A 24,856-nucleotide genomic window follows, 5' to 3' on the forward strand; every position below is an offset into this window, starting at 1 on the left:
ATTATACTAATATATGTGTAATTATACTTTTATACTTTGAGTATATTCCTTTTCATCATATTGTCAAGGTCTATTGATTTTTCTTTGTAATTAATGATACTTACTCCTTATTTATTTAAGCTCGTGATCTAAAATTGACTATAAGTTGTTGTCATTAATGTATTGGAAGTTAGTAATGTATTTATTAGCTTGAGATAGTATAGTTGAATCTAATTGGTATACATCATTTGTCATCAAACCATCATCCAAAGTAATTAATATTTGTTTTTCTTTATCTTTTTTTTTTTGGGTGCAGTGCTAGCCTGCAATGCAATGCTGGTTTATTGAACAAAAATTCTTTACTCTAACCTATTTCACTGCGAGACAGTTTAGAATTGACTTAGAGTCATGATCGATTCACATTGATACTCTTATTTAGAGTTACGTACATCAATAATGTTGTTTCTTTTCTTGATTTCATTTTTTTTTTTTTTTGCAATCAAGTATGTGTTTTAATTTGTTGCATATATTTGCGTACATTAAAATTCTTTAATTTCTTGATTTTTTTTTTCATGTTGCAAATGAATAAAGTTCGTTTAAAAAGCAAGTACAACATACATCATTTATGATGGGTAATAGGATAGTCTAATAATCCGAAGAGACGAAGAGTAAGTTTATTAAGAGGAAGGGTTTGATCCACTGAGATTTATCCAATCTATAATCTAGTATAATTAATGCTATTAATTTATAAAATGAAATTCTTATTTATGACTAAGACAAAGTAGAAACGGGCAAATTATTGTGTGGACCATGATTCACATAGTGCTATGTAGACTATCTATAACAAAATGTACAATTTTAATATTAATATACTAAAAGTACATTATTTGTGTATTGATTATTGAATGTACATTATACAAAATAATGTAATTTTCCTGAATACAATATACATTTTTAATATTAATATACTAAAAGTAAATTATTTGTGTACTAAATGTATATTATTTGATAGTATGATTCACATAATAATGATTGGTAGAAAGTAAAAACCACTTTGTTAAGTTGGAGCTAAATTTTAAGTTTTCAACCATATTTATCAAAAAATGCCCAATAACAAATATTCATTTTATTACAAATTAAATAACTTTTTTTTTTTGCACAAAATAATGTAAGTGTATGTTGTACTTTAAAACGAAAATTTTTATATTTGATCACGTTGTTGTACTTATGTATTTTTTTATCAGTAAAGTGAGATGTATGGTTATGTTCAAACAAACATATTTGTTTTATTTTGAGGAAGTAGCTAAGTACGTACGTGCCATGTGACATTATAGAAATTACCTATAATTTTTTGAATTTATTTAGCTCTACCTTTTCTTTTATGTTTGATGAGTATACTTACCACCTCTCAACTTTTTGAATAAAATCAGTAAAATATTTATAAAAGGTAGGAGTAAAACTCTACACCAACAATTCGTGCCAAATTTAGATTAGTTTCAAAGTAATGAGAATACACACACACATATATATTTATATTTATATTTATATTTATATATATGTATACATATACACAAGGGATCATGTGCGAAAACTCTCTTATGTGAAACACATGGATTAATCATAACTATTGATTTTGTCAAAATCAACAGCCCAGAATGAAGATAAGTTTTTTTTTTTTTTTTTTTTTTTTTTGGGTTTTAAAATGCGGTGTCATTATAATAATTTTGCATATCGTTGAAAGTTTAAGTTAGCTGCGTCATTTTAACATTTAATTAAGATGCGCCATTTTAACACTTAAGATGCGTCACTTCTACACTCAAGGAGCGACATTTTAACACTTAAGGTACATCATGCCAATATGACACTTCAACAATGATAGGAGGAGAATGCATCCCATTCCCATGAACCATATTTTTTTAAAGATTAGATTAAGATCAAGTACGGATGTTAATTACACCCAAACTTAAATAAAAAGAGTCAAAGTCTCTATTTTAACTGGTCAAAATTAGGTTAGGGAAACAAAAAATTAAGGCAATTTGTGTGTGTGAAACAGGCTTCCAACATGAAATTAAAGAACCCAAAATTTTAAAGCAATTTGTGGGATGACTTTGAAGATTGAGAGAGGTTACCAGGGGAGATGGGGTGGGTTGAACCAACAATTTAGTTGTTTCATACATGTTGGATATATATATATATCTAATAAGATTCTTGGTTTTGGTGCATCCTATATATCGGAATTATCTAACCTTTGACTTGCTTGCTCACTGTTGTTGTTCTTCCATTAGACGACCGTTGACCAAATTAAATTAAGGAAACAAAAATGTCGTCTTACCCAACCTTAATCTCCCCATGCACTCCCTAATCACAGTCCACTTGTCTCTATTATATTGGACTTGGAATGCTAATTAATCTCAATTTGGTTCCAAACTGGTTCCAAACTAAGGTAAAAAATTACCGCACCCCATCATCATGCTTGGGTTAATTAAATAATATACTCGAAATCCCCATTGTTGACTTAATGAACATATATTCATAAATTATAATCAGTCAAAAAAAAGTAGTGGTTAGATTCAACTAATCTTGATCAATATGTTATAACAACACTTTTTTTCACTTAATTAACACTTTGCCAGTAAAAACTTTTTTTTTTATGAGTAGGAATGACTTTAACTGCGTGCGTTTACTTCATTTTCCTTTCTCCAACCTTTTATTCTTCCAGAAAAATGAAGAATTTCAAGTGGTGTATTATACTACTGCGGGCTTTCATACTTTTCTGTAGTTTACAAGAAAATTAACAATTGTTACTCAAAAGTGTGCTCTGGGTAAAGCTCGTCTTATGATCCTAACCGGAAAAGAACCGCAAGGAGATTATCCAATCTAAGTTTCCCCTAGCTAACTGCTAACCTGTTTAAACTAAAGGCCAATAAAACCATCATACAAAAAATCAAACTAATAACTTTATAGTTACCAAGCAAATTACTGATTAACTTGGCACGCAGTGTTACCTGGTGCGGCGACCATCATGGTTTTCTTGTTTTGCCGGCCCGCAAGGGATTAGCAGGTTGCAAAAAGAAGCCATATATAAAAGCTATCTAATCTCCAACATTTCTGCAATTAGGTGAAATTTAGTCATTATTTTGTATGTCAGATCACTAACAACCTTTGAAGACCTAAAGTAGTCCTTAATTTTTAGGTACGGTTTAATGGTGTAAGCTTTTTTACTTTATTACAATGATGTAAAAGGAGGAGGGAATGATTGCCAACAAATCAAATAAATACAAATGGAAGAAGGTGCAACTAATTTTACCATAAGTGTGTCGTCTTTTACTGTTGAAACACCAACATTTAACGTCAAACAGTGTAGGTAGAGTTTAGTTGTAAAGCACAAGATAAACTATGTTTAATTCAACACTAACTTCCTATGCTGGCATTCTTGCCGTCTTGGTAGGTGTTACACTTGTGTGGTGGTGGTACAATAACCATTAGACTTGACATATGAAAATATTTAATTAAACACAAACACAAAAAGTCCATATCCGGCTGTACGAATGTGTGTACTGGATAAACTTCGCTCTAGCCTCTAGGTAAACCGCACTACTAAGCGGTAGTACTGTCAAAGCGGGCCGGCCCGCCCCACTGCCGACCTAATTTCTGGCGAGTTTTTGCGAGCCGGCACGTTAAGCCTGCGGGCTAGGATTCATACAACCCTAGCCTGTTCCGCGCGAGTTGGCGGGCTCCGCGGGCTTTTGATTTTTTTTTTTTAATGTGTACACATGAATATATATTCTTGTATACACATCAATATATATATAATAGTGCGGGTTGCGGGCCTTAGTGGGTTAGGCTTGTTCCATCACGGGCCATATTTTTTTGTAGCCCTAACTCGCCCCACCGCGGGTGTGGGCCAGCCCATAGACCTTGGCCCACATTGACAGTACTACTATGCGAGAGGGTGTTAGCATAGTAGTGCGGTTAACAAAAATATTTTTTGTTAAAACTTAAACTCTGTTTTACGAATACATAATTGTTAAACATGTACTATTAATATATTACAGTTTACTTTTTTAAAAAACAGAAATTTTACTAAGTAATTAATTAGTTGGATTAGTTGGGCGGAAGTATAGTTCTAACTACTAACTACTAGTGGATAAGATTTGAAGTAAGGATATGATGTATTATATGTTTGTGGCATTTAGTGCTATATGTATATGAGTGTAATTCTTTCACACCACAGTTGTAAGATTCCAGAAGAAATATTGCGTGGCTTCTAAGGTTGCAAACAATGAAATGTTATTTGACTTATTTCATTACAACAATAATAATAATGCAATGCACTGTAAATTATACAAATAAAAATTTACTGTAACTACTTGTTATACATTATCCAAGTCCATGCAAATAGAGTAAAAATTAAAATAAATTAAAGAAATCTAAGTAACATGTAAAAAAAAATAGAGTACCAAATTAATAAAATTCTTTGGCATCCCTTGAAGTCAAACCTGAACGGGCAATATTAGTCTCAATGTATGATCTTAGTTGACTGATCAAGAAAATATGTAATCTGACAAAAAAATAATAAAATTCTTTCTTAACTTTAATTTCTTTTGGAAAACTTTGAATTAGTCTACATACTCACTTAGCCAACCTTTACACTAGCATATCCTCAATAAATTAGCCACTAGTCCTCCTATCTAATAGGACACTGAGTTATCATAATTTATCGCTCTACAATCTTGTCTAGTCTAGGTGTGGGTCTTTGGAATGAAGAATTTCGCCTTTGTCAACAAGCATATCCTCAATAAGTATCATGATAAATCTTTTTAATTAACATTCGAATATGAAAAATTAAATTAAACCTTGAACATGATTTATAACTAATTTAATAGGGTCAATTACAATTTGACTTTGAATTCGGTTAAAATATTAATAAATTACTCCGTATTATTTTAAAAAGTACATATTCATCGTGTTTACAATTAATATTTGTCAAAACTTATATGACTATATATAACAAATGCAAAGTGCAACGACGTTATAGTAACAAAAAACATTTAAACGTAATTTCAACAACGGTTGTGACGAGCTTTCTTGTAAATATGGAAATAATTGAGAGGCAAATTAATCATTTTGTTGGATTGCACGTATACGTACACTTTAATTGGCCTCACGAATGTTCGGTGGTTCCACCCAACACTCTGGTCTGGACCATTTGTTATCAAATCATCTCATTGTAGCTGTCCAAATTTTTATTCTTTTAATAATAATAATAACAATAATAATAATAATAATATTGAAAAGGATTGATATGATGCCTTTTCATTTTCAGTGTATCTTGGCTTTGAAAGAACGTGTGAAGGAGCTTTTGCAATGTATAGGTTTCATAAAAGTGCAGCCGACATGTACTCTCATACGCTTGCTTTCACGTTCCGCTTCAAAAAATTTGAGTTGCCCAACTTACTAATAATCATGTCATATTTATCATACACTACATTATTTGAGAGAAAGAGTGGACCATATATATAATTGTCATGCAAATAACATATTTGTATGATAGTTCTAAATTACGAGACTTAAATCACTCCCTAATCCACTTGATAATAGCATATTATGTGTCAGCAATTATTAAATTATTTGTTTATATATATAAAAACGGTTAATTGAAAGTACACATTTTTTTTTTGTATCAGAATTCACAATGCAATATGATCCCTGGTTAATGATATAACAATTGAAAGAGGTGACAGGTCAATCAATTTATCCCACTTAACGGGCCATCTAATATTACTCCACTTTAATTAGGGACACTATTTAGGAAACCATTTATTATGTGGACAATTGCCTCATTTTATGAAAGGAACAGTTTATAGCCCAGATTTTGAACTTTGGCCCAGTATATATTAAATTAGCCCATCAGGTTAGTTAGTGGAGGTCCACCATCTTAGGTAATTGCATTAGATATATATTTAATGAATATGGAATAGGTGCAACTAAAGAAGATGAAATCAACTAACTTCGCACCTTCCAAATTTACAAATTTTGATTAATCATTCGTGAAGATATCTCCAATTAAATATATAATACTTCTCTAAAATTTTATTATAAAGTATTTTGTGTATTTTCCACACAAAACCATCTCAGTATCTCACACACACAAAATGGCAAATGTAGCTTTGAGGCAATGGGCTAGTAGAGGTGACCACTGTTGCAAAAATCAACGTACGCAGCTGTCTAAGTAGATACATCACAATTAACATAGTGAATGTTCACAATTCAAATTGTGAACATTCAGTATATAAATTGCGAGCATTCAATATGTAAATTGTGAACATTAAGTATATAAATTGTGTAGTTCGGAATTGCACCACAATAAAATGTAAAAATGTACCGCACAACAAAAAATGCACAACACCACACTACACCTAATGGTGTACTTTCGAACACTTTGTGATTCATTTATGTGTATCTAATGATGAATGCATTTATAAACAAGCCAAACCTTATTTATATAGGTCCATGCCTATTTACTAAATAGGTCAAGTCAGGCCATAGGCCCTTACATAGGGGTTTGGCCTATTTTCATCCCTAAATAGGGATAGTGGCCGCCCCTGCTGCAAAAATAAAATTTATTACTAGTATTATTTTTAAAACAAAAATTAAATGCATCCCCAAATTTAAAAGAATATAATAAATAAATAAAATCCTTGTGCCTTTGATTTATCTCCTTCTTCTTAGGCCTTTACATAATTAGGCTATAAAATAAATAAATAAATAAATAAATAAATAAGAGTTCTATTGTGATAAGATATCCCGTCAATGGGCTTTCATTTCAACCTTCATGCCATTGATGGAGTTCAAAGTTCTCTCAACATTCGACAATACCCGTTTCAGCTCAATAAATTTCAATATTCATGCCTTCATCGAAGTCAAAGTTTTGTGAAATTTGATACATCAGGTTTAGCCATTAGCATTTAGCATGCGTATTAACGTATGTATATTTAAATGAACATGCAGATTAATGTGAATAAACAATCTTCAATGTTTTGTCGTTTGATAATGTCATTTCCAGCTGTTAATTAATTAAAAACTTTAAAAGGACAATGTGTGGTCGTATGAGTCCTGCACAGTTGACTTTAAAATCAAAGTTGACTCAATCTCATTAATTAATCTGAAGGTGCCATTTTATATTGGAATAATCTTATATTTATAAACATGCAATATACCTCCAATAATCATATACAATAGCAATTTAATCTTTATTCATTTCTTCTCTTTCAATTCCTAGCCATTCTATCTTTATCTACCAAACAATGTAATTTGAAGTCTCACTTTAATCTTTTCCCATAGAATTACAATTCATTTCCTCCTTAATTCATCCATTGCAACCAAATGCTCTGTAACAAGTGCACTCAAGATCCATGACTTTAAAAGTGTATCGCACAAAACTATAAGTGCTTTTGATGATATGTACTATGATCTCAAGAAGTTTTACTTGTGCATATCATAGAATGTACTTTGTGGTTAAACTTGGCCGGTGTACTCAAAATTTAAAATAATTACTAATTTTCACTTCATTTTTTCTTGCTTCATAGCCGTTGATCTTCCCTAATTGATAACTAAGATGAGTTTTCAATTTTCTCTTAACTAATCATCGATTCTCATAATATTCCCCTTGTGTCTCTAGTCGGTAATATATATATATATATATATATATATATATATATATATATATATATATATATATATATATATATATATATATATAATATACACACACACACACAATTGAGGGAATATTATGACCTAAATTGGGATACACTACAATCAGACTGGGATTAGCTTACTGGAACTGAGATTTGGATACATGTGATGACAATTATTTTAGTAGTTGTTACTTGTTACTTTGTTAGTTAGGTTTTCAACCAAAATATAATAATTAAAATATAAAAACGAGTGGCGAACGATTGTTTGGGACCAGCATGCAATCCACTCATATTTCAGCAATCACCTAAAACATATGCACGCAATCACACAAATCTTGCAATAATGAAACAATTTCTATCTTATATAGTAATAATGTCTTAGCGGTTAATTATATTATTAATTAAGATTATAAAAATGAAACGATAAAAGTTATCCGGGTTCAATTTTCACAAGTGACAATTTCTCTTGAGTCAGTTCCTGTGGCTCTTGAAGCGATCAAGGATTAATTGGGTGAATCCGGACCATTAAACGGATGGAAAAAAGACCTGAACCACCTAAAAAAAAAAAGAACTTTTTCATTCATTAGTAGCATGAGTTGGCCCACTAAACGTTAGATAAGTTAGTATGATCTAAATTTAAACAAGTAACTCATTCTTCACCTTACATTTTAAAATTTTTAAATATTTGAATTGAATACAAATAAAATATGATCCTTTAAAAAAAATATGATTTTTAAAATCAACAATTATTGAATACGGAAGTAACCCCAACTGAATTGATTGGGTAGTTAACAATAACCATAAAATTTCAGGTCAATACAAATTTACTAACAAAAATAAAGAAATTTTGTATTTTAAATTTGATAGGTCATGCGGTCATGACAAATAGTGATCATTAGGAATTTATCATAAGGAAAATTTTTAATGGATTACGAATCATGGAGTTGGACTAGTTTATAAATAGACATGCATAGACCAAGTCAATGTACAATTGTAGATGTTGTCCAATAGAAGAAATGGTCAAAACAAGTAGGCCCACCTCACCTCAAAATTGGTCTTACTTTAGTATGAGTTTTTTTTTTTTTTTTTTTTTTGAAATACTTTAAAGAAAAGTAATATTCGATTTCAAGTCAAAACAAATAGACCCACCATGCCTCAAAATAGATTTTACTTTTGTATTTTTTTTTAAAAAAAAAAAAGAAAAAGAACAAAGAAAAATAAGATTTAAATTCAAGTTATTCGAACTCATGACTCGCTCTGATACAATGAATTAGACTCTTGACTCTCCGTCAATCATCCTCTCTCAGCACATGCTAGCCTCATTTGTACAATTAAACATGCTTTCTTTGAGATTCAAAAACATGATACAGAGTACAGACTCGGTTCTCCAAGCTACCGCCCAACAATTCCTTGTAGCGTCATTTCAATGGGATTTGAGCATTTGTCATTTCAATGGGATTTGAGCATTTGTCATTTGAATGAGATTCGAACATGTGAACACTCTAATACTAGTTGTCAAAATCAAGCATTTACCTCAGCACCACATTTTAATGGTTGGACGCTGGACTCAATTTTCTTCAAGCTACTGTCTAACATTAGCAAATAGCAAGAAACGAACTTATGACTTTTACGTACATGAATTATGTTCCACCCACCTAAATTACACTTTTATCTATCATATTATAGAGGTTCTTGAATATACTTTTACATATTAAAAGATGCATGCACTACTTTATTTACACCTGAACACATATTCTTACCTAATATGTGTTTATTTATATATTTAGCATATATAATACACCTCCAATACACACTACCTAAGCATAACGTAATGTTGACGCATACAATTCAACGTTTAACAAGGACAAAACTATGTGCAAAATATTCTTCCCGACCCTTTGTTACTCGTGGATGAGTCCATCCACCATCAACTGGAATTAGTGGATAAATAATACACAAAAAGCTAATTTGTATTCAACCAACTATTCAAGAACACCGCATATTCGTGTTTGAATTTATTGGAAGACTTTAAAAGAGCTTAGATGACCATCTAAGCTATTTGGTAGTGTCAAAGACCAAAAGACAAATCAAACCAGACAAGAATCAATATCTCTGTTCATCGGTCATATGTTCCATGTAAACAAATCCCTTTATCTTACCAACTTCTAGAAAATCCACTAGTTCCTCTAGAAATACTATGACTCTTTCATTCATTCATTCATCTATGAATCTCAATTTATATTCCATTCAAACATAATAATGGTTTTATATATTTAGAGGAAACCTGTGAGCACGTTTGACAACCTAAAGTGTTCCAATGACCTTTGGTGTTTTCAACTTTTTCAACCATTAGTGGTAAGAAATGTCGATGATCTTTTCCGATGATTAGTGTTTTCAACTTTTTCAACTATCCGTGATACAAAATCTGTGAAGACATCTAACAACCTAACTGATTAAGGGAGCGCATTCCATCAAGAGTTTTATACAATTTTAAGTGTTCTGACGAATTTCTTTTAATAATTTGTGATTTTGGTGATCAGTAATAGCAATTAAAAAACTTGAATTGAATTTAGAATCTTGTAGTAACCAAATTAACTCTCCTTACCACAACCCAATGCACGAGAACTTGCAATATAATACAAGAGAGGTATATGATAATCAACAAGCTGCAGTTTTTTAGTTTTCCATTTCCGTATTGAGTAACGTAACAAGATTTAAATTACATTATTCAACCAAGAGTAACGTAGCTACTAAGCTCAGAAACCTCAAGGAAGTCTAAAAGATTGAAACTTAACAAAAAGAATTAACAGATTGATCGAAGTACGTGTTTTATGAAGGCAGGATCGGAGAGGATGAGAAGAAACCGCAGCGTAGTATCTATATATCAATTCGCCGGAACGCTTGAGTTGGTGGATTTACTGCCGCCATTGTTAGCGTTGTTACTGGCGCCGTTCGTAACGGTGGCGGGATTGGAAGAGTTTCCTATAATGGAAGTTATGGCGGCGGCTATAGCCGCAGTGGTGAAGTTTGGGTCACCGGTAAGAGAGTTAAGTGTATCAATCAATTGCGGGTTTTGAGAGGACTGGTGATTTTCCAGGTCCTGAGAGAGTTGCAGGCCGGAGAATTTCGATTGATTGTATAACGCCTGGTTAAATATTGCGGTGGCGGCCGGGTTTGTTGAGCATGGTAACGGGAATTGCGGGTTGTTGGGTTGTCGGGTCGGGAATTGGAGTGGGTTTGGGTTTGGGGTTTGGGTTAGGTCGAGCGTGACGGTTGGGAATGGGGCGGAGGCTGAGATTGTTGCCATGCTTGAAGAGCATGGGAATAGCGTTCTGGCTAGGATGTTTGGGTTCATTAGCCCATCCGCGCTTGGTATGGAGCCGGAAAGTAGCATCTTCGCCGCCGACGAAGTCGTCGACGCCATCGCCATGGCGGCCGGCGGCAATGGGTGGTTGTGGTTGCCCTCGTAGGTTGTAATCAAGATTGTTCTGTCCTCCGCGCATCTTTGAACCTGTCAACAAAACAAAGGAATAAACCACATACCTAACGTAAAAGACAATGGACTATAGTATTACCCCCCGCTACACTTTCTGTATTTTTTGTCCAATATATTTGACTGAGTTTTTTTCCACTTTGAGTCATTTTCTATTTTTTTTTTTGATCCCAGGCAGTTTAACTATTTTCATATTTGATTTTTAATTCTTAATTTTTGTTACATTTTTTCTCATAACTATTAAAATCTTACCACATTTAATCATCTCTCTTAATTATCTTATCAGATTTGATCATGTGATTTAATTTTGGATCACTGGTCTTCAAATTTTTTAGTTAATAAATGTCAAAAATGACAATTTTACCCTTCAAAATAAGTTACTTTTCTACAAATTTTGTTACATGTAACCAAAAATTAGGCTTGAGGATCAAATTATCAAATGTGACAAAATCTTAGGATGAAATGTGAAAAAATAAAAAATTAATTATGTATTATCAAATGTAAAAATTGTTCAATAATCACGAAACTAAAAGTGAAAAACTTCAGGTTTGACTATTAGGAGAAAAACATACTTGCTTCCGAACCGGGCAACCGGTGGCCATGGTGCACCGGTAATATGCGCGAGGGCACGGGTTTCCTTTCGCCATTTTCTGTCCATACTTCCGCCATTGACAACCATCTGTGATCTGGGAATAGGAAAAGAATACATATTGATACCATAATATGATCAAATTAACGTATTTTTAGTACTATTGACTCTGTTAGAGTGTAGTAGTGTAGTTGACTATGTTACATTGTAGTATCTGATCAAATTAACTTAGCTAAGCAAGTATAGTGATTCTCGATATATATACCATGGGAGCATCGGATCGAGCTCTAACGGAGACACGAGCTTTTCTCATGGTGGCCTCGGTAGCCTGATCAACGCTGCTACTTTCCGGACCATGATCCAGTCTAGGAACCTTGTTAGGACCCCAACCCGAAGACGACCCCTTTTCGGGGCTCTCTTCTCTCGAGGTAGGCGATCTTGAAGACCTCTCCCTGACGTTTTGCCCCTCAGGGGACGACGACAAGTTAGCTTCATCGACCGCCCCGTCATTGGATCTCCGGGTTGCCAAGCCAAGATCCATGAATATCCGGGGAAACTTTATTCCCCCACTATTGCTATTGTCTTCTTCGTCTATTTTCCCATGATTATGATGATTATCCTTTTGGCGTTGCATCAAGCTCATCATCTGCGTTTGGAGATTAGTGTAGTTGTCGGAAACCTGACTCAACATGTCCCTTAAAACTCGATTCTCTGCGCTCATTCTCTCCAATTCAGCTTTCACTGCTACTAGCTGCGGATCATATATCAATCATATTAGTTTTACTTTCATCATCCTCTTAATTAACCATAAATAGATCAAAGAAAAGCTTGTGTACTCACAGTGTTCTTACCTCGGTTTTATTCCCGTTTTTCTCACAATCAGATGGCAATCTATCCTCCACCATTGACTGATCATCACTACTGGTATTTGAAGTGAGAAGACGCAAACAAGTCTGCAAATTCATTTCCAATCATCATCAACAAACCGAATTACAACTAAAACCCAATCCATTTATCCTAGCCAAGTTGCTCTGGTTGTTGACTTAATAACCATAAGGTCACAAGTTTATTAGGCTGTCAACTATGGACAACCTAAATTGGTTTAACTACGGATTTTTTGTCAGCCAAGGGTCACAAGACAGATGCTGTCAACTATGGAAACCTAAGCACCTAAGCTGGTTTAGGTGTCCTTTGCCAGCTAAGGGTCGGAAGACAGGTGCTTACCAACTATGGGCAATCTAAGGTGATTTATAGCTAATTTATCTCTGGGTCTTTTGCAAGCCAAGGTCACAAAACAATGCTTACCGAGGCTGTGAACTATTGACAATCTAAACTGACTTATCTTCGGGACTTTTCCCAGCCAAGGTCACGGTCACAAGACGGGTGCTTACCTTTGTTGTCAACTATGGACAATCTAAGCTAATTTATATCCTGGTCTATTGCCAAATGGGTGCTTACTCGGGCAGTTAACTATGGACCATCTAAGCTGATTTATCATTGGGTCTTTTACCAATCACAAAACAGGTATTTACCCAAAATACACCCTCGAGTAGTGGTTACGATCCTTACTCAACAAAGAACGGTAGAGACTTAACACACAATACTTACATTTATGCTGAAATCCAATTCCGTGGGAGCATGTAAATCTTTCCTGCCGGCGTTTTCGTCCTTGCTTTTGTCTGCAAAGAAGTCCATTTCATCCATAACCTTCCGCTTATCCACGGGGTCTTCTTGACCATGTTCATGGCGACGATGACGGTGATCGGCCGGGTTGATGAACCTGCTCACCGGGAATTGGATGGTGGGTGGCGGAGACGACCCGTTGTTGACCAAAGACTCCATTGATGAAGATGATGAAGAGAAGGGTTGAAGGGTTAAGACGTGGTTAGGGTGATATGATCAAAGAAGATGGCGATAAGAGAAAAGAAGAGAAGAGAAGGAAGAAGAAAGAAGGGAGTGTGGGGGCTGTTGTGAAAGGACAATGGTACACAAAATAGTGGGATCTGAATCAAAGGAGAGTCCACAGGTTTTGGCCATAAAAGAAGATCAGATCAGATCGAGAAGACTAAGAGAGAGAGAGAGAGAGAAGTAAAAAGAAGGAATTGAAGCAAAAGACTAGGCAATAAAATGGGGTTGTTGAGTGAGTCTAGAGAAGGAAGGAAGACCTTGTACACAGGAAAGACGAGAAAATGACTCGCGTAGAACGGAGTTATTCTTTGTTAGACCTTGTATATAGGACTTTAAGTTATGTATATATCTTCCTTTACTACATATATTTACGACCCCAACCCCCTTTTTAATCTTAGTTAAGCTAGCTTATTGCTCTCTAGTCTCTACCTAAACTCTTTTAACCACTCTCAATCACCTATATAATCAAATTAATTAAGATATTTTGATTATCCGTTTGAAAAACTATACAAAGTTTGACAAAAAATATGTTTTTTCTATAGTCCATGCCCAACTCATCAAGTGTATGCTATCTAGAAGGTGAGCCGAAAAACCAAACATATATAAATCTTTTTGGTTTTTGAAGTTCGTAACTACATACATATACTACTTTTATAAGATTTGTACGTTAAGAATGTAATTACTTTTATAAGATCTATATGTACAAAGTATAACTACTATACTTTCATAAGATTTGTACGTATAGTACAAATTACTTATAAAGTACATATATTTAAACCCCCCCCCCCTCCCCCCCTTAATCTTAGTTAAGCTAGCTTATTGCACTCTATTTACACTCTTTTAACCGCTCTCAATCACCTATAATTGAATTAATTAACCTTTTCTTAAAGATATTTTGAGTATCCGTTTGAAAAATTATACAAAATTTGACAAAAAATATGTGTTTTTCTAAAGTTTATGCCTAAACTATAAAGTGTATGCTATCTAGAAAGTGAGTCGAAAAACCAGACATATATAAATCTTTGAAGATACATTCTTAATCCTTGTTGTTTGACTATTTCGTAACTAAGTACAAAATACTAGTTTTTTATAAAATTTATACGTACAGAATGTACGGAGTAATTATTTTTATAAGATTTATACGTACAAAGCATAACTACTTTCGTAAGATTTGTACGTATTGTACAAATTACTCCTAAAGTACGTTTTCATCAGATCTTCTTTTTAAAACATATACTACTTTATACTCTTGCTCAATTTATACAGTGTTATATGGAAATTAAAGTTAGATCCAAGTTTTTTTTTTTGGTCATTTCATTCATATAAAGTTAGAATTCCTATTCAAATTAGAAGTAAAATGTGTATCATATATAACATGAGTAACTCATACAATATGAATGAGATGACATGAAACTTTAATTTTCTAACTTAATTAACAAGAGGTCTCGAGTTGAAATACTTTTATTTATATAACATTGTATTCCTCGTCCCTCAACATAAATCATAATCTAAATAATCTAATGTAAATTGAGATCGGAAAGAATTGAAACAGTAATATGAAGAAAATAAGGTTCTTGGTCACTTGAGGTGGGCAAAGAACTAACTATGGTGCATTCCGTTTATTAGCAGAGTTTGTTCCGTCCATTTTCTCAATACATTCATAAGTTTAATTTGGATGACTTTTAGTCATTACAAGATATCTAATATGATCTAAACACACACCAAGAATAGTTCCTCATAATTACGATTGACAATGCTGATCATAAAAAATCGTTGTAATAAACTCCACACGCCCTTGAAGTTAAAAAGTGGTTAGTCAAACACTCCAAGCATCGATATGTCAGACACATCAACCTTCTCATAGCTTACTTGGACTTGAGCCAATATCTTAATTACTACGGTTCTATTTGGCATATGCCTACCTTATAAACTAGTTGAAAGCTAATAGCTAAAGCTGAAAAGCTAGTAGCTTATATATAAGCTAACTGATTGAAATTAAAGTGTTTGGTAAAATTAGTTGTTGAATAAGATGATAATTATATATATATTACAATTTAAAGTGTGTGTGTGTATGACATTTATGATTTAGCATCTCATAATAAAGTAGCAATGTTTTGATTTAATTTTTTATGTATTTTAAAATATGTTATGAAATCGATTAAAGATGGAATGTTGTAATATATTGTTTAATATCATCTATTTGTTTTAATCCTATCCATTCATTAGATAGTTAAATAGAGAAATACTTTCCTTTTATATTAAATAACAATAGGTTCTTGATGCTCCTACCTTGATGAATAAGTATGGTAAAATATTGGGAAGGTGAAAGTTTTTTAAAAATTATTTAGATATCAGATTTTTAATTAAACAATGATAGATTGTGTCATTTTTGTAAACTAATAAGGATAAAAAAAATGAAAATATGTTAAAATCAATAGTTTACTAAACTATTATAGAGAAGTAAAAATAAATGGAAACTCTGCGAAAACGTTATATGTAGACACAACGGCGCCACCATTGCCACCCTTGTCGGTGGACACCACCACTTTTGATGTGACTCAAGTAAAGCTTCCTCAAGCATATCGCAATCCAACATGGTGGATGAACTCATACATATGCTCTACAACCCCAATTTCCGGGAAGAGCCATGGAGTTTCTTAACAAGGTATACACCGGTCTACATTCTGCGATTTACATCTTCACAATCTCATGCATCACACCTATAGACATCAATCAATATCCATACATGCATTCTACATCCCGCGATTTACATCTTCACAAGCTCATGCATCACACCTACAGACATCAATCAATATCCATACATGCATTCATACATATACAAGGTGTGCATGTGGGATTTGTAGGCGTGAGTGCTAGCTTGAGCTCTTCCAAATTGTTTCACGCAACCATTTTGCTCCTTCATTCCCTGGTGTGCGGGTGCTTTTCTTGTGCCCTAATACCCCTTCATGTTTGATTGCTCTGTTTACTCGATCATATCTTCTTTCAATAAAAAATATACCAAATTAAGCATTAATGTTCCACCTTCTTTTACATAACATTTGAGTCAAAAATAAGTATGCGTGAAGCACAAATATAAGATATTCAATGACTTTATCATTTTACCAAACACTTATTTGTACTTAAAATAAATTATAAGATCTAAAATAAGTTCTTTCCTATCAGATCATATATTCAAATTTTAAACAAATAATAAGCTACTAAAAGGTGGCCTACTTGAGGGTGAGGTGTAAAGGATAGGACCATTCTAGAGAGAAAAAAAATGTAGACCTCATGCATGAAGTTTAGGTGAAGCTAAGGCATGTAAATATATTGACATTGATTGGGTATGGTGTCAAAAAGGATTAATTTAAGTAAGATTTGACGGGTTCCATCGCCCCAATTGCCCGCCATCAAACATCATCTTTAGCCCAGTCTGGAGTCAGCGATCTTAGCCCACTTTTATGACAATTTCCACAATGCACTTAGGACGCCATATATCTATTATTTTACCATTTTATTCCGATCTTTATACCATGGACCAGTAGCCCACTTTTTACCACAACTCTGATTAGTATATGCATATGTGTCTTATGTTGCAAATTTTTATGTATGTGTAATGAAATTTTGTACCTTAAAAGAATATAAATTTTGTACGTGAAACATAGTAATTGTATACTTTATTATGAATTTTTGTGTTTTGTGTTATGAAATTATGTGTTTATGAACAAAATATTATTATTATTATTATTATTATTATTATTGTTATTGTTATTGTTATTGTTATTGTTATTGTTATTATTGGGCTTTAATAAATTCAAAATTTTCAATCCACCAAACTAAATAAATATTTTAGGGATTTCCTACGATGGTAATATATTGGATACTATTAGGCATTCCATATTTGGTAATATCTAATTATTATGTAAAACCGTCTCATGTGCCGACATGTAATACGTTAAAACATAATATTTTTATGATCTCATTAATATTTGATAAAACTATAACGAGACATATCATATTTAGATTTACTTAGTACTGTAAACACTAGTGCCAATTAGTATTGTAGAAAAAACCTTTAATATCTTTCACAAGTTTTCAAATTTTTTAAATTAAAGTTTGATAATATATTAGCACAAATTTTACTGTGGACCGCGCATCAAAACGATGTCGTTTTGATTAATGAAAACAAACGGCTGAAACGGCCTCCGTTCCGCGCTGTTCACTTTTCGTTAATATACACTGTAGTTACCTTGCAACGCAACTGCAGTTCCTTTTTAACATAACTGCAGTTACCTTTCAACATAATTGTAGTTCCTTTTTTATATAATTGCACTTTCATTCGACATTATACACTCAAATATGTGAAACTGTTATTCAGTTGCTTTTCAATACAACTGCAGTTCCCTTTCAACACAACTGTAGTTCCTTTTCGATGTAACTGTTGTTTCATTCGACATTATACACTCAAATATGTGAAATTGTTATTCAGTTTCCTTTCAACACAACTACAATTTCTTTTATAATACACTGCAGTTTCCTTTCAACACAACTACAATATCATTTCGATATAACTACAGTTTCATTAGACAATATACACCAAAAAATGTGAAATTGTTATTCAGTATCAGTTTATATACACTGCAGTTTCATTTCAACACAACTACAGTTTCATTTCGATATGACTACAGTTTCATTCGATAATATAAAAACAAATGTGAGGCCGTATCTTTTGAGATGAACTGTAGTATTAGTTACGGAGCTCCATTACGACTCACAGAGCCGTTTCTCCTACTTACCGAAATGACGTCGTTTTGTGACCATAGTCCACAATGCATTGTGAATCATGATCCACCGTATGACGACTAGTATATTAGTTATTGTCTTAGTCAATAAATAAAAGTTGATAATATCATATTATAAATAAAAATATAGGGAAATTTTACAATGTTGATTGACATGTACCTTTTGTAGTACTATACAATCATGTACACTTTTCATATTGTATTGAGTATGATTAAAATGATTACCAATAGTACTCAAAATAGAACAATGGCCTATGTATGTTATATATAGTTGTACAAGTACGATTAGATTAGTATCTTTTCACATATTAATTAGAATTGTTAATATAACATACATGGTTACATATATGAATTTTTATAATTGTGTGGAGGTTTTATAATAATTTTTATTACAATATTTTTTGCCAGAAAAAGAAATTGGGGTATTTTTTTTATCAAATGCCAATTCCACCCCCCCCCCCCCCCCCCCCCCAAACAATTTTTTTCCCTTCTTTTTCTGACCTAGTTGATATGCCCATAGTTCCCTCACTTTTTTTTTTTTTTTTTTTTTTTTTTTTTTTGGAATGAGTTAGACATAAGTTCTTAAGTTTGACTCTGAAGTCTGAACCAGAACTTACTTAAGAAAAGATTTAACTCAAATCGCTTAATCTCATATCAATTCAAAATAAATTGAGTCTAAATCAATTTGGTGAACACCTTGAGTCTTAGTTATAAAGGAGGGAGGAAAAAAACGTTAAAAACAATGTACATTGTACAAATGTTGCATTTTGTCCAGAGAGATGTTAAGCGTATCTAATTCTTATATAGTTTTAATAATAATAATAATAATTGATGGATAGGCCAGGGTACTAGGGCGTAGCCAATAGGTTTTCACTGATCGGTCGGACCAACTTAACAACTGGTCAAAACTGTGGGCTTGAGTGTGGGGCGTGCTGATAGCAAGTTCAAAAAGTTACTGGGCTATGCGGGCAAGATAAGGGGGCCCATAGCCCGCGACCCAGCACGTGCATGAATGAGCATCTTGGGCCTATTCGCATTGTAATAGGATTGGACTTCATATTCCTGATGTAACAAGGGTTTCCAATATGAGGCAACCTAAGAATTAGTTTCCTTTTAGAACTTTAAGTCCACTTGTATAAATACTCCCTAAGGGATAGAACGGATCCAACTTTTGCCATAATAAAATATTTATATTTTATCTATATTCTTATTATATTTTTTATATACTCGTTATTTTAACGGTAATGTTGGTCAGCCATTGAATGTCAGTGAACACTTTGAGTCTTAGTTATGAAGGAAGAAAGAAAAAACGTTAAAAACTATGTACATTGTACAATGTTGCATGTCGTCAAGAAAGACGTTACACTTATCCGATATTAAAATTTTTGTGCGATATTATAATCGACATTCTTTAAAATAAAAACCTCGGATTATTGTTTAAGAGAATAGGATTATTATAGTTCACGAAATTAAATTGAAAAGTAGCACTTTTTTACACTAAAAACACAACAACATTAATGCAAATTAAAAGTGACACTTTAAAACGAAAATTATAAAAATTTAATCATGATTGTAAAACATTCTTTTCGCAATGACGAGGAAAACAAATTTCGTGATTGTAAAAAACTTGAAACTATTAAACCACACCATAATAAAAAAGCTAACAACAGTCACCGTCCCAACACCCCACCCACCTTCCTCGTAATCTACAATAAATATCACTGCCCTTGCCACAACTATTTCTCCATGTACAAATAGTCTTTGATGCTTTCTTACTTGAACTCTCTCATCACATCTACACATAGAAGAAACAACAAAGCTCTACTGTTTCTCCTATTTGGTATTAATTTCTTTGTGAAATTGATATCTTTTTGGGGGTTTTGTTCTTTTACTTTTTGGATTGAGGAAAAACAGAAAGGGAATATAGGGTACTTTACATAAGAAAGTGAAAAATTAATGGAAAATCTGCCGGAAACGTTATGTGTGGACCCAACGGCACCACCATTGCCGCCGGCGGAGACCGCTACTTTTGATGTGACTCCAATTGAAGCTTCCTCGAGCATATCGCAATCCGCCACTGTGGATGAGCTCATACATATGCTCTACAACCCCAATCTCCGCGGAGAGGCTATGGAGCTTCTCAACAAGGTATACACCAGTCTACATCCTGCGATTTACATCTTCACAAGCTTATGCATCACACCGACACACATCAATCAATATACATACATGCATTTATACATATACAAGGTGTGCATGTGGGGTTTGTGTGTGGTTTTGTGTTTTGAGGTTTGTTTCTCTTCTACCATGGTGGATGAACGGACGGATGGGAAAAGGAATTTTATTTCTTTCCTTCTTTTACTCAACTCCTTTTGGTATGAACTTCATTACAGGCATGCATTTATGCGGTTTCTTTATTTTTTTTTTCTTTAATTTTTTCAAATACCAAACAAATTTTTTTTGACTTGCTATAATTTTACATTCCATATTAGATTTTTGCATCAATTCCGTGTTCTATATTTACATGTTCAATTCTAGGGCATGTGTGTTTTTGGTAATGGAAAATGCCTTCAATTTTTCTACTTCTTTCATTAATTTTTATTTCTGATTTGAAATTAAAAAATTACAGATAGGGTTTCAGCAAAAGACCAATAAATAATTTTTTTTTAAACGCTCGTTTTTTTTTTTCTATATTTGTTACAAAGTAGAAAAATTTTCAATTTTTTAAGGTTACTTTTACAGAATTGAGAATCTTAATTAGTTCCTCAAAAAAAATTTTCTTTTTTTGGTAAAATACATAGAAGCGTGAATCGTGTGCTGAGCTGCCAATTCAACTGTGGAATTCCTTCAACACAGTTTACATACTTCTGCAGGTATACCTTCTCTAATCTCTTACTAGCTTCATTATCTATGAAATAAATTATATATTTTTTCTTCAATTTTTGTAACTAAAAATAAATTCTATTATTATTATTATTATTATTATTATTATTATTCTTATTATTATTATTATTATTATTATTATTATTATTTTGTTTTTACTCTCTCAATTTCAGGAAGTGATATCCCTATACAAGAAGTTGTCTCCCTTGAGGATTACCACCAAAGAGTCCACTCGAGTTTGCAATGCTCTTGCATTGATTCAGGTTAAGATTCTCATTCATATTCATATGCACACACACATACATATATATGTACTAACCCGTGATATTTTTAATTATATAATATCATAGATAGTGAAAAAAAAAATGGTTCGACTAACACCATCTTATATTAATTAAGTTGATGCTTAAATTTTTGATTTGATTGTTTGTTCCTATAGTGTATGGCTGCTCACCCAGACACAAGAATGGGACTGGTGAGAGGTATTCCCCTTCGATTCTTCCTCTTAATATTTAAATTAATTGATCCATACTAAAATATTTCACCTACTTGATAATGTAGGTTTGATTGTACTTTTTTGAGTACTATATATTGACTTTGTTAGAATGTAGTATATGTTCATAACTACTTTCATAATCTATTAAGTCAATACTGTCCTCACTGAGACTCGAAGCCATGGAAATTAATTAATAAAATCATAAAAATTATGAATGAGATTAGTGACAGAAAGGTGTAATTCTAAAACGTTACGTGCATGCATGCACCGAGGAATGGTATATATTAGCGTTGATATATTATATATAGTCCACGTCATGTTATACGTATTATATATACGTATGCTTTTATTTTATTTTAATTTTTGTATGTTTTGCAGCTAAAATACCTGCGTATCTTTACCCATTCCTGGAACCAACTGTGAATGAGAAGCCCTTGGAATTTTTGAGGCTGACGAGCTTGGGGGTTATTGGTGCGCTGGTGAAGGTTAGTACGTTGTGCATGCATGCTTGCTCGCTTAAATGAACTGGACGTAAATACCCCTAATGTTCTCGAATCGAATTAATTATGGTTTTTTCACTTCTAGTACAACGTCATCGTACTATACATCTATCTATATTGTCGTCTTGTGTAATTTGTAAGCGCGTGCAGATTGAGGATTCAAACGCGCCGGAGACAGTCCATTTCCTCCTCGAAACTGAGGTTTTCCCTCTCTGCCTCCGCTGCATCGACCTTGGCGATGAACTAACCCAATCTGTACGTTATAAACCCATACATATACATATATACACTTGTGTCATTTCAAAGACATTCTAAGAAAATGATGTTTCAACTAAAAGTCTAAACTGATACTGTGACTACTGGTAGCAAATAAGCAACTCTGATATTGATGAAAATATGAATATGGTTGTATGTAAGCGGGGCAAGGGTCAGATAAGCTCTTGAATTATATATATTATTCGGGAGAATTATTTTGCATTGGCTTGATTTTGTTTGTAAACTTGGGGTTAATGATGATTTTGATGTGGTATATATATTGTTGTGAATGTATAGGTAGCAACTCTGATAGTGATGAAAATACTGATGCAAGAGGAGGGGCTAAACTACTGCTGCGCTCTTGCAGAGCGGTTCTTCTCTGTGGTGCAGGTGCTGGGGCGTCTGGTGGAGAGGCTTCCTGAGACTCCATGTTTGCGTCTCCTAAGATACGTCGTTCGTTGCTACCTTAGGCTCTCCGAACTCCCAAGCTCGCTTCGGTACAGTATTGTTACTCCATTATCTTATCTTCACTCGCCATTGTCCCTTCGAGTATGGTAGTCGTTAGTGTGTTGTCTGTACTGTTTCAAATGATTTCTCCTTAATTTTGACTTGAAGCTCCATGGCGATGGAGACATTCCGCCGTTGCCTTCCTTCAAAGCTCACAGACGAAAGGTTCCTCAACGTCCTTCATGTAAGCCATTCTCTTATTTTCTCAGTTTTTTTTTTTTTGGATGACGAGAGAAAACCGCAATCACTACTGGAGAATATCCACTGGATAAACCCTGACTAGTTGACAAAGGATCAGATAAACCAGCTTAGATTGCCTATAGCTGACTGACCTAAACCAAGAAGTCAATATGAGACTCTAATTGATCTGAGAGTGGAACTTGTAGCATTGTGGTTACCAAGTTAATAGTTTAACCAACTTGACAGTGAATAATTCACGATGTTGCTCGTGAATTTGCAGGATGATCCGCAGACAGCGAGGATGTTGCAGCAGTTCTTTCTGAACATCACAACAAGCAGCTCTTAGAGTGGCAACATAGTCTGTGTGTATGGGGAGAACCTTTGCTATATAGGTCTTCCATGGTAGTGTTTGTTTAACAGAGAAAAAAAAAAAAGAATGAAATAATAAAAATCAACCGCAGGGTTGATTAGCTTAATTGTGGAAAAGACTGGTGTAATTTAGGTGTTGAATGCTCCTGGATATGGAGAAGTACTGTATGTGCTCTGTGTTTGTTCATCTTGTTGTCCCTTTCATTTCATCTTTCATGTAATTGTGTTGTCTGAGTTTTCTAGTAATTTAAGTGGAGTATTGTTGTGCTCAAATTCTCTCTCTCTGTGTTATAGTATTGTCAAATGATTACAAAATGATGTTGGTATATCATCAAATGATTTCAAACAATATATCATCTAATTCAGTATCCACTATAATAGCTTATAAAAGACACAGAAAATGTTCTTATATTTTTATTTTATATTCATAGTACATTTAGTTGAGATTATAGATCCCACAAATTTCACCTTACTTGAAAATTTAGAAGAAATGACTAAAATTTCATAAAATGTGACAATAAATAAATAATTTGCAAAACCATTATAAAAAATTTGGTCAAGATCTCCCATCCTCAAAAACTAAATAACAACATATGAAATTCTCTCAATTAAAATGAAACTTTCTAAACATATAGGGGTGTTTGGTAAAAATATAGATGTTAGCTGGTTGGGTTAGTTAGTTTGACAAGTTGATAGCATTAGCTAATTGTGAAAAGATGTTTAGTAAATTAACTATTAGTTGATAGATGATTATATGCAAAACGACATTCTCAAAAAACTAATCGAAAAAACTATTTTGAGCATCTTTTTTAATTTTAGCATTTTGGAACAATAAATTGTTACAAACAAATTAATTAATCAAACATTTATATTGATTGTTTAACCAAGTCAAATAGCTAATAGTTGTCAAACTAGTTAAAATTGACTAGTAAGCTAATTATATTACCAAACATGATCATAGTATGAAGCGAATGTTCATCGATACTATAGAAAATCACAAAATTAGGATTTTGTTAGAATAATGTCTGATCTATAACATGTATACGATCATAATTTGTACTTTATAGTTAAGTTGACAATCACGGTAATAACATATAATAAAAATAATAATAATACACAAACAATTATATACAATATTATCAACATTGTAAAAAATAAAAAATAGAAACTCAACAATTAAATTATATTATTGCCT

The 24,856-nt window shown here is 32.9% G+C and overlaps 2 protein-coding genes across 2 annotated transcripts; one reads left to right on the forward strand and one right to left on the reverse strand.

Annotated features, from left to right (window-relative positions):
• Positions 1 to 10,331: 10,331 nt before the first annotated feature.
• On the reverse strand, positions 10,332 to 13,835 carry LOC115997246 (probable WRKY transcription factor 31). Its single transcript, XM_031236762.1, has 5 exons — positions 13,370 to 13,835; positions 12,613 to 12,714; positions 12,027 to 12,512; positions 11,745 to 11,858; positions 10,332 to 11,190 (listed from the first exon to the last, which is right to left on the reverse strand). The coding sequence occupies exons 1-5, from the start codon at positions 13,601 to 13,603 to the stop codon at positions 10,564 to 10,566; spliced, it is 1,563 nt and encodes a 520-aa protein (XP_031092622.1). The 5' UTR covers positions 13,604 to 13,835; the 3' UTR covers positions 10,332 to 10,563.
• A 6,592-nt stretch (positions 13,836 to 20,427) lies between these two features.
• LOC115996992 (CCR4-NOT transcription complex subunit 9-like) lies at positions 20,428 to 23,638 on the forward strand. The gene is made up of 9 exons (XM_031236438.1): positions 20,428 to 20,619; positions 21,273 to 21,344; positions 21,528 to 21,617; positions 21,794 to 21,836; positions 22,229 to 22,335; positions 22,501 to 22,605; positions 22,903 to 23,102; positions 23,221 to 23,296; positions 23,573 to 23,638. Exons 1-9 carry the CDS (start codon positions 20,428 to 20,430, stop codon positions 23,636 to 23,638), a joined length of 951 nt encoding a protein of 316 aa, XP_031092298.1.
• Positions 23,639 to 24,856: the final 1,218 nt, after the last annotated feature.

The sequence above is a fragment of the Ipomoea triloba genome, chromosome 11, assembly GCF_003576645.1.
Source record: "Ipomoea triloba cultivar NCNSP0323 chromosome 11, ASM357664v1".
NCBI classification, from domain to species: domain Eukaryota; kingdom Viridiplantae; phylum Streptophyta; class Magnoliopsida; order Solanales; family Convolvulaceae; genus Ipomoea; species Ipomoea triloba.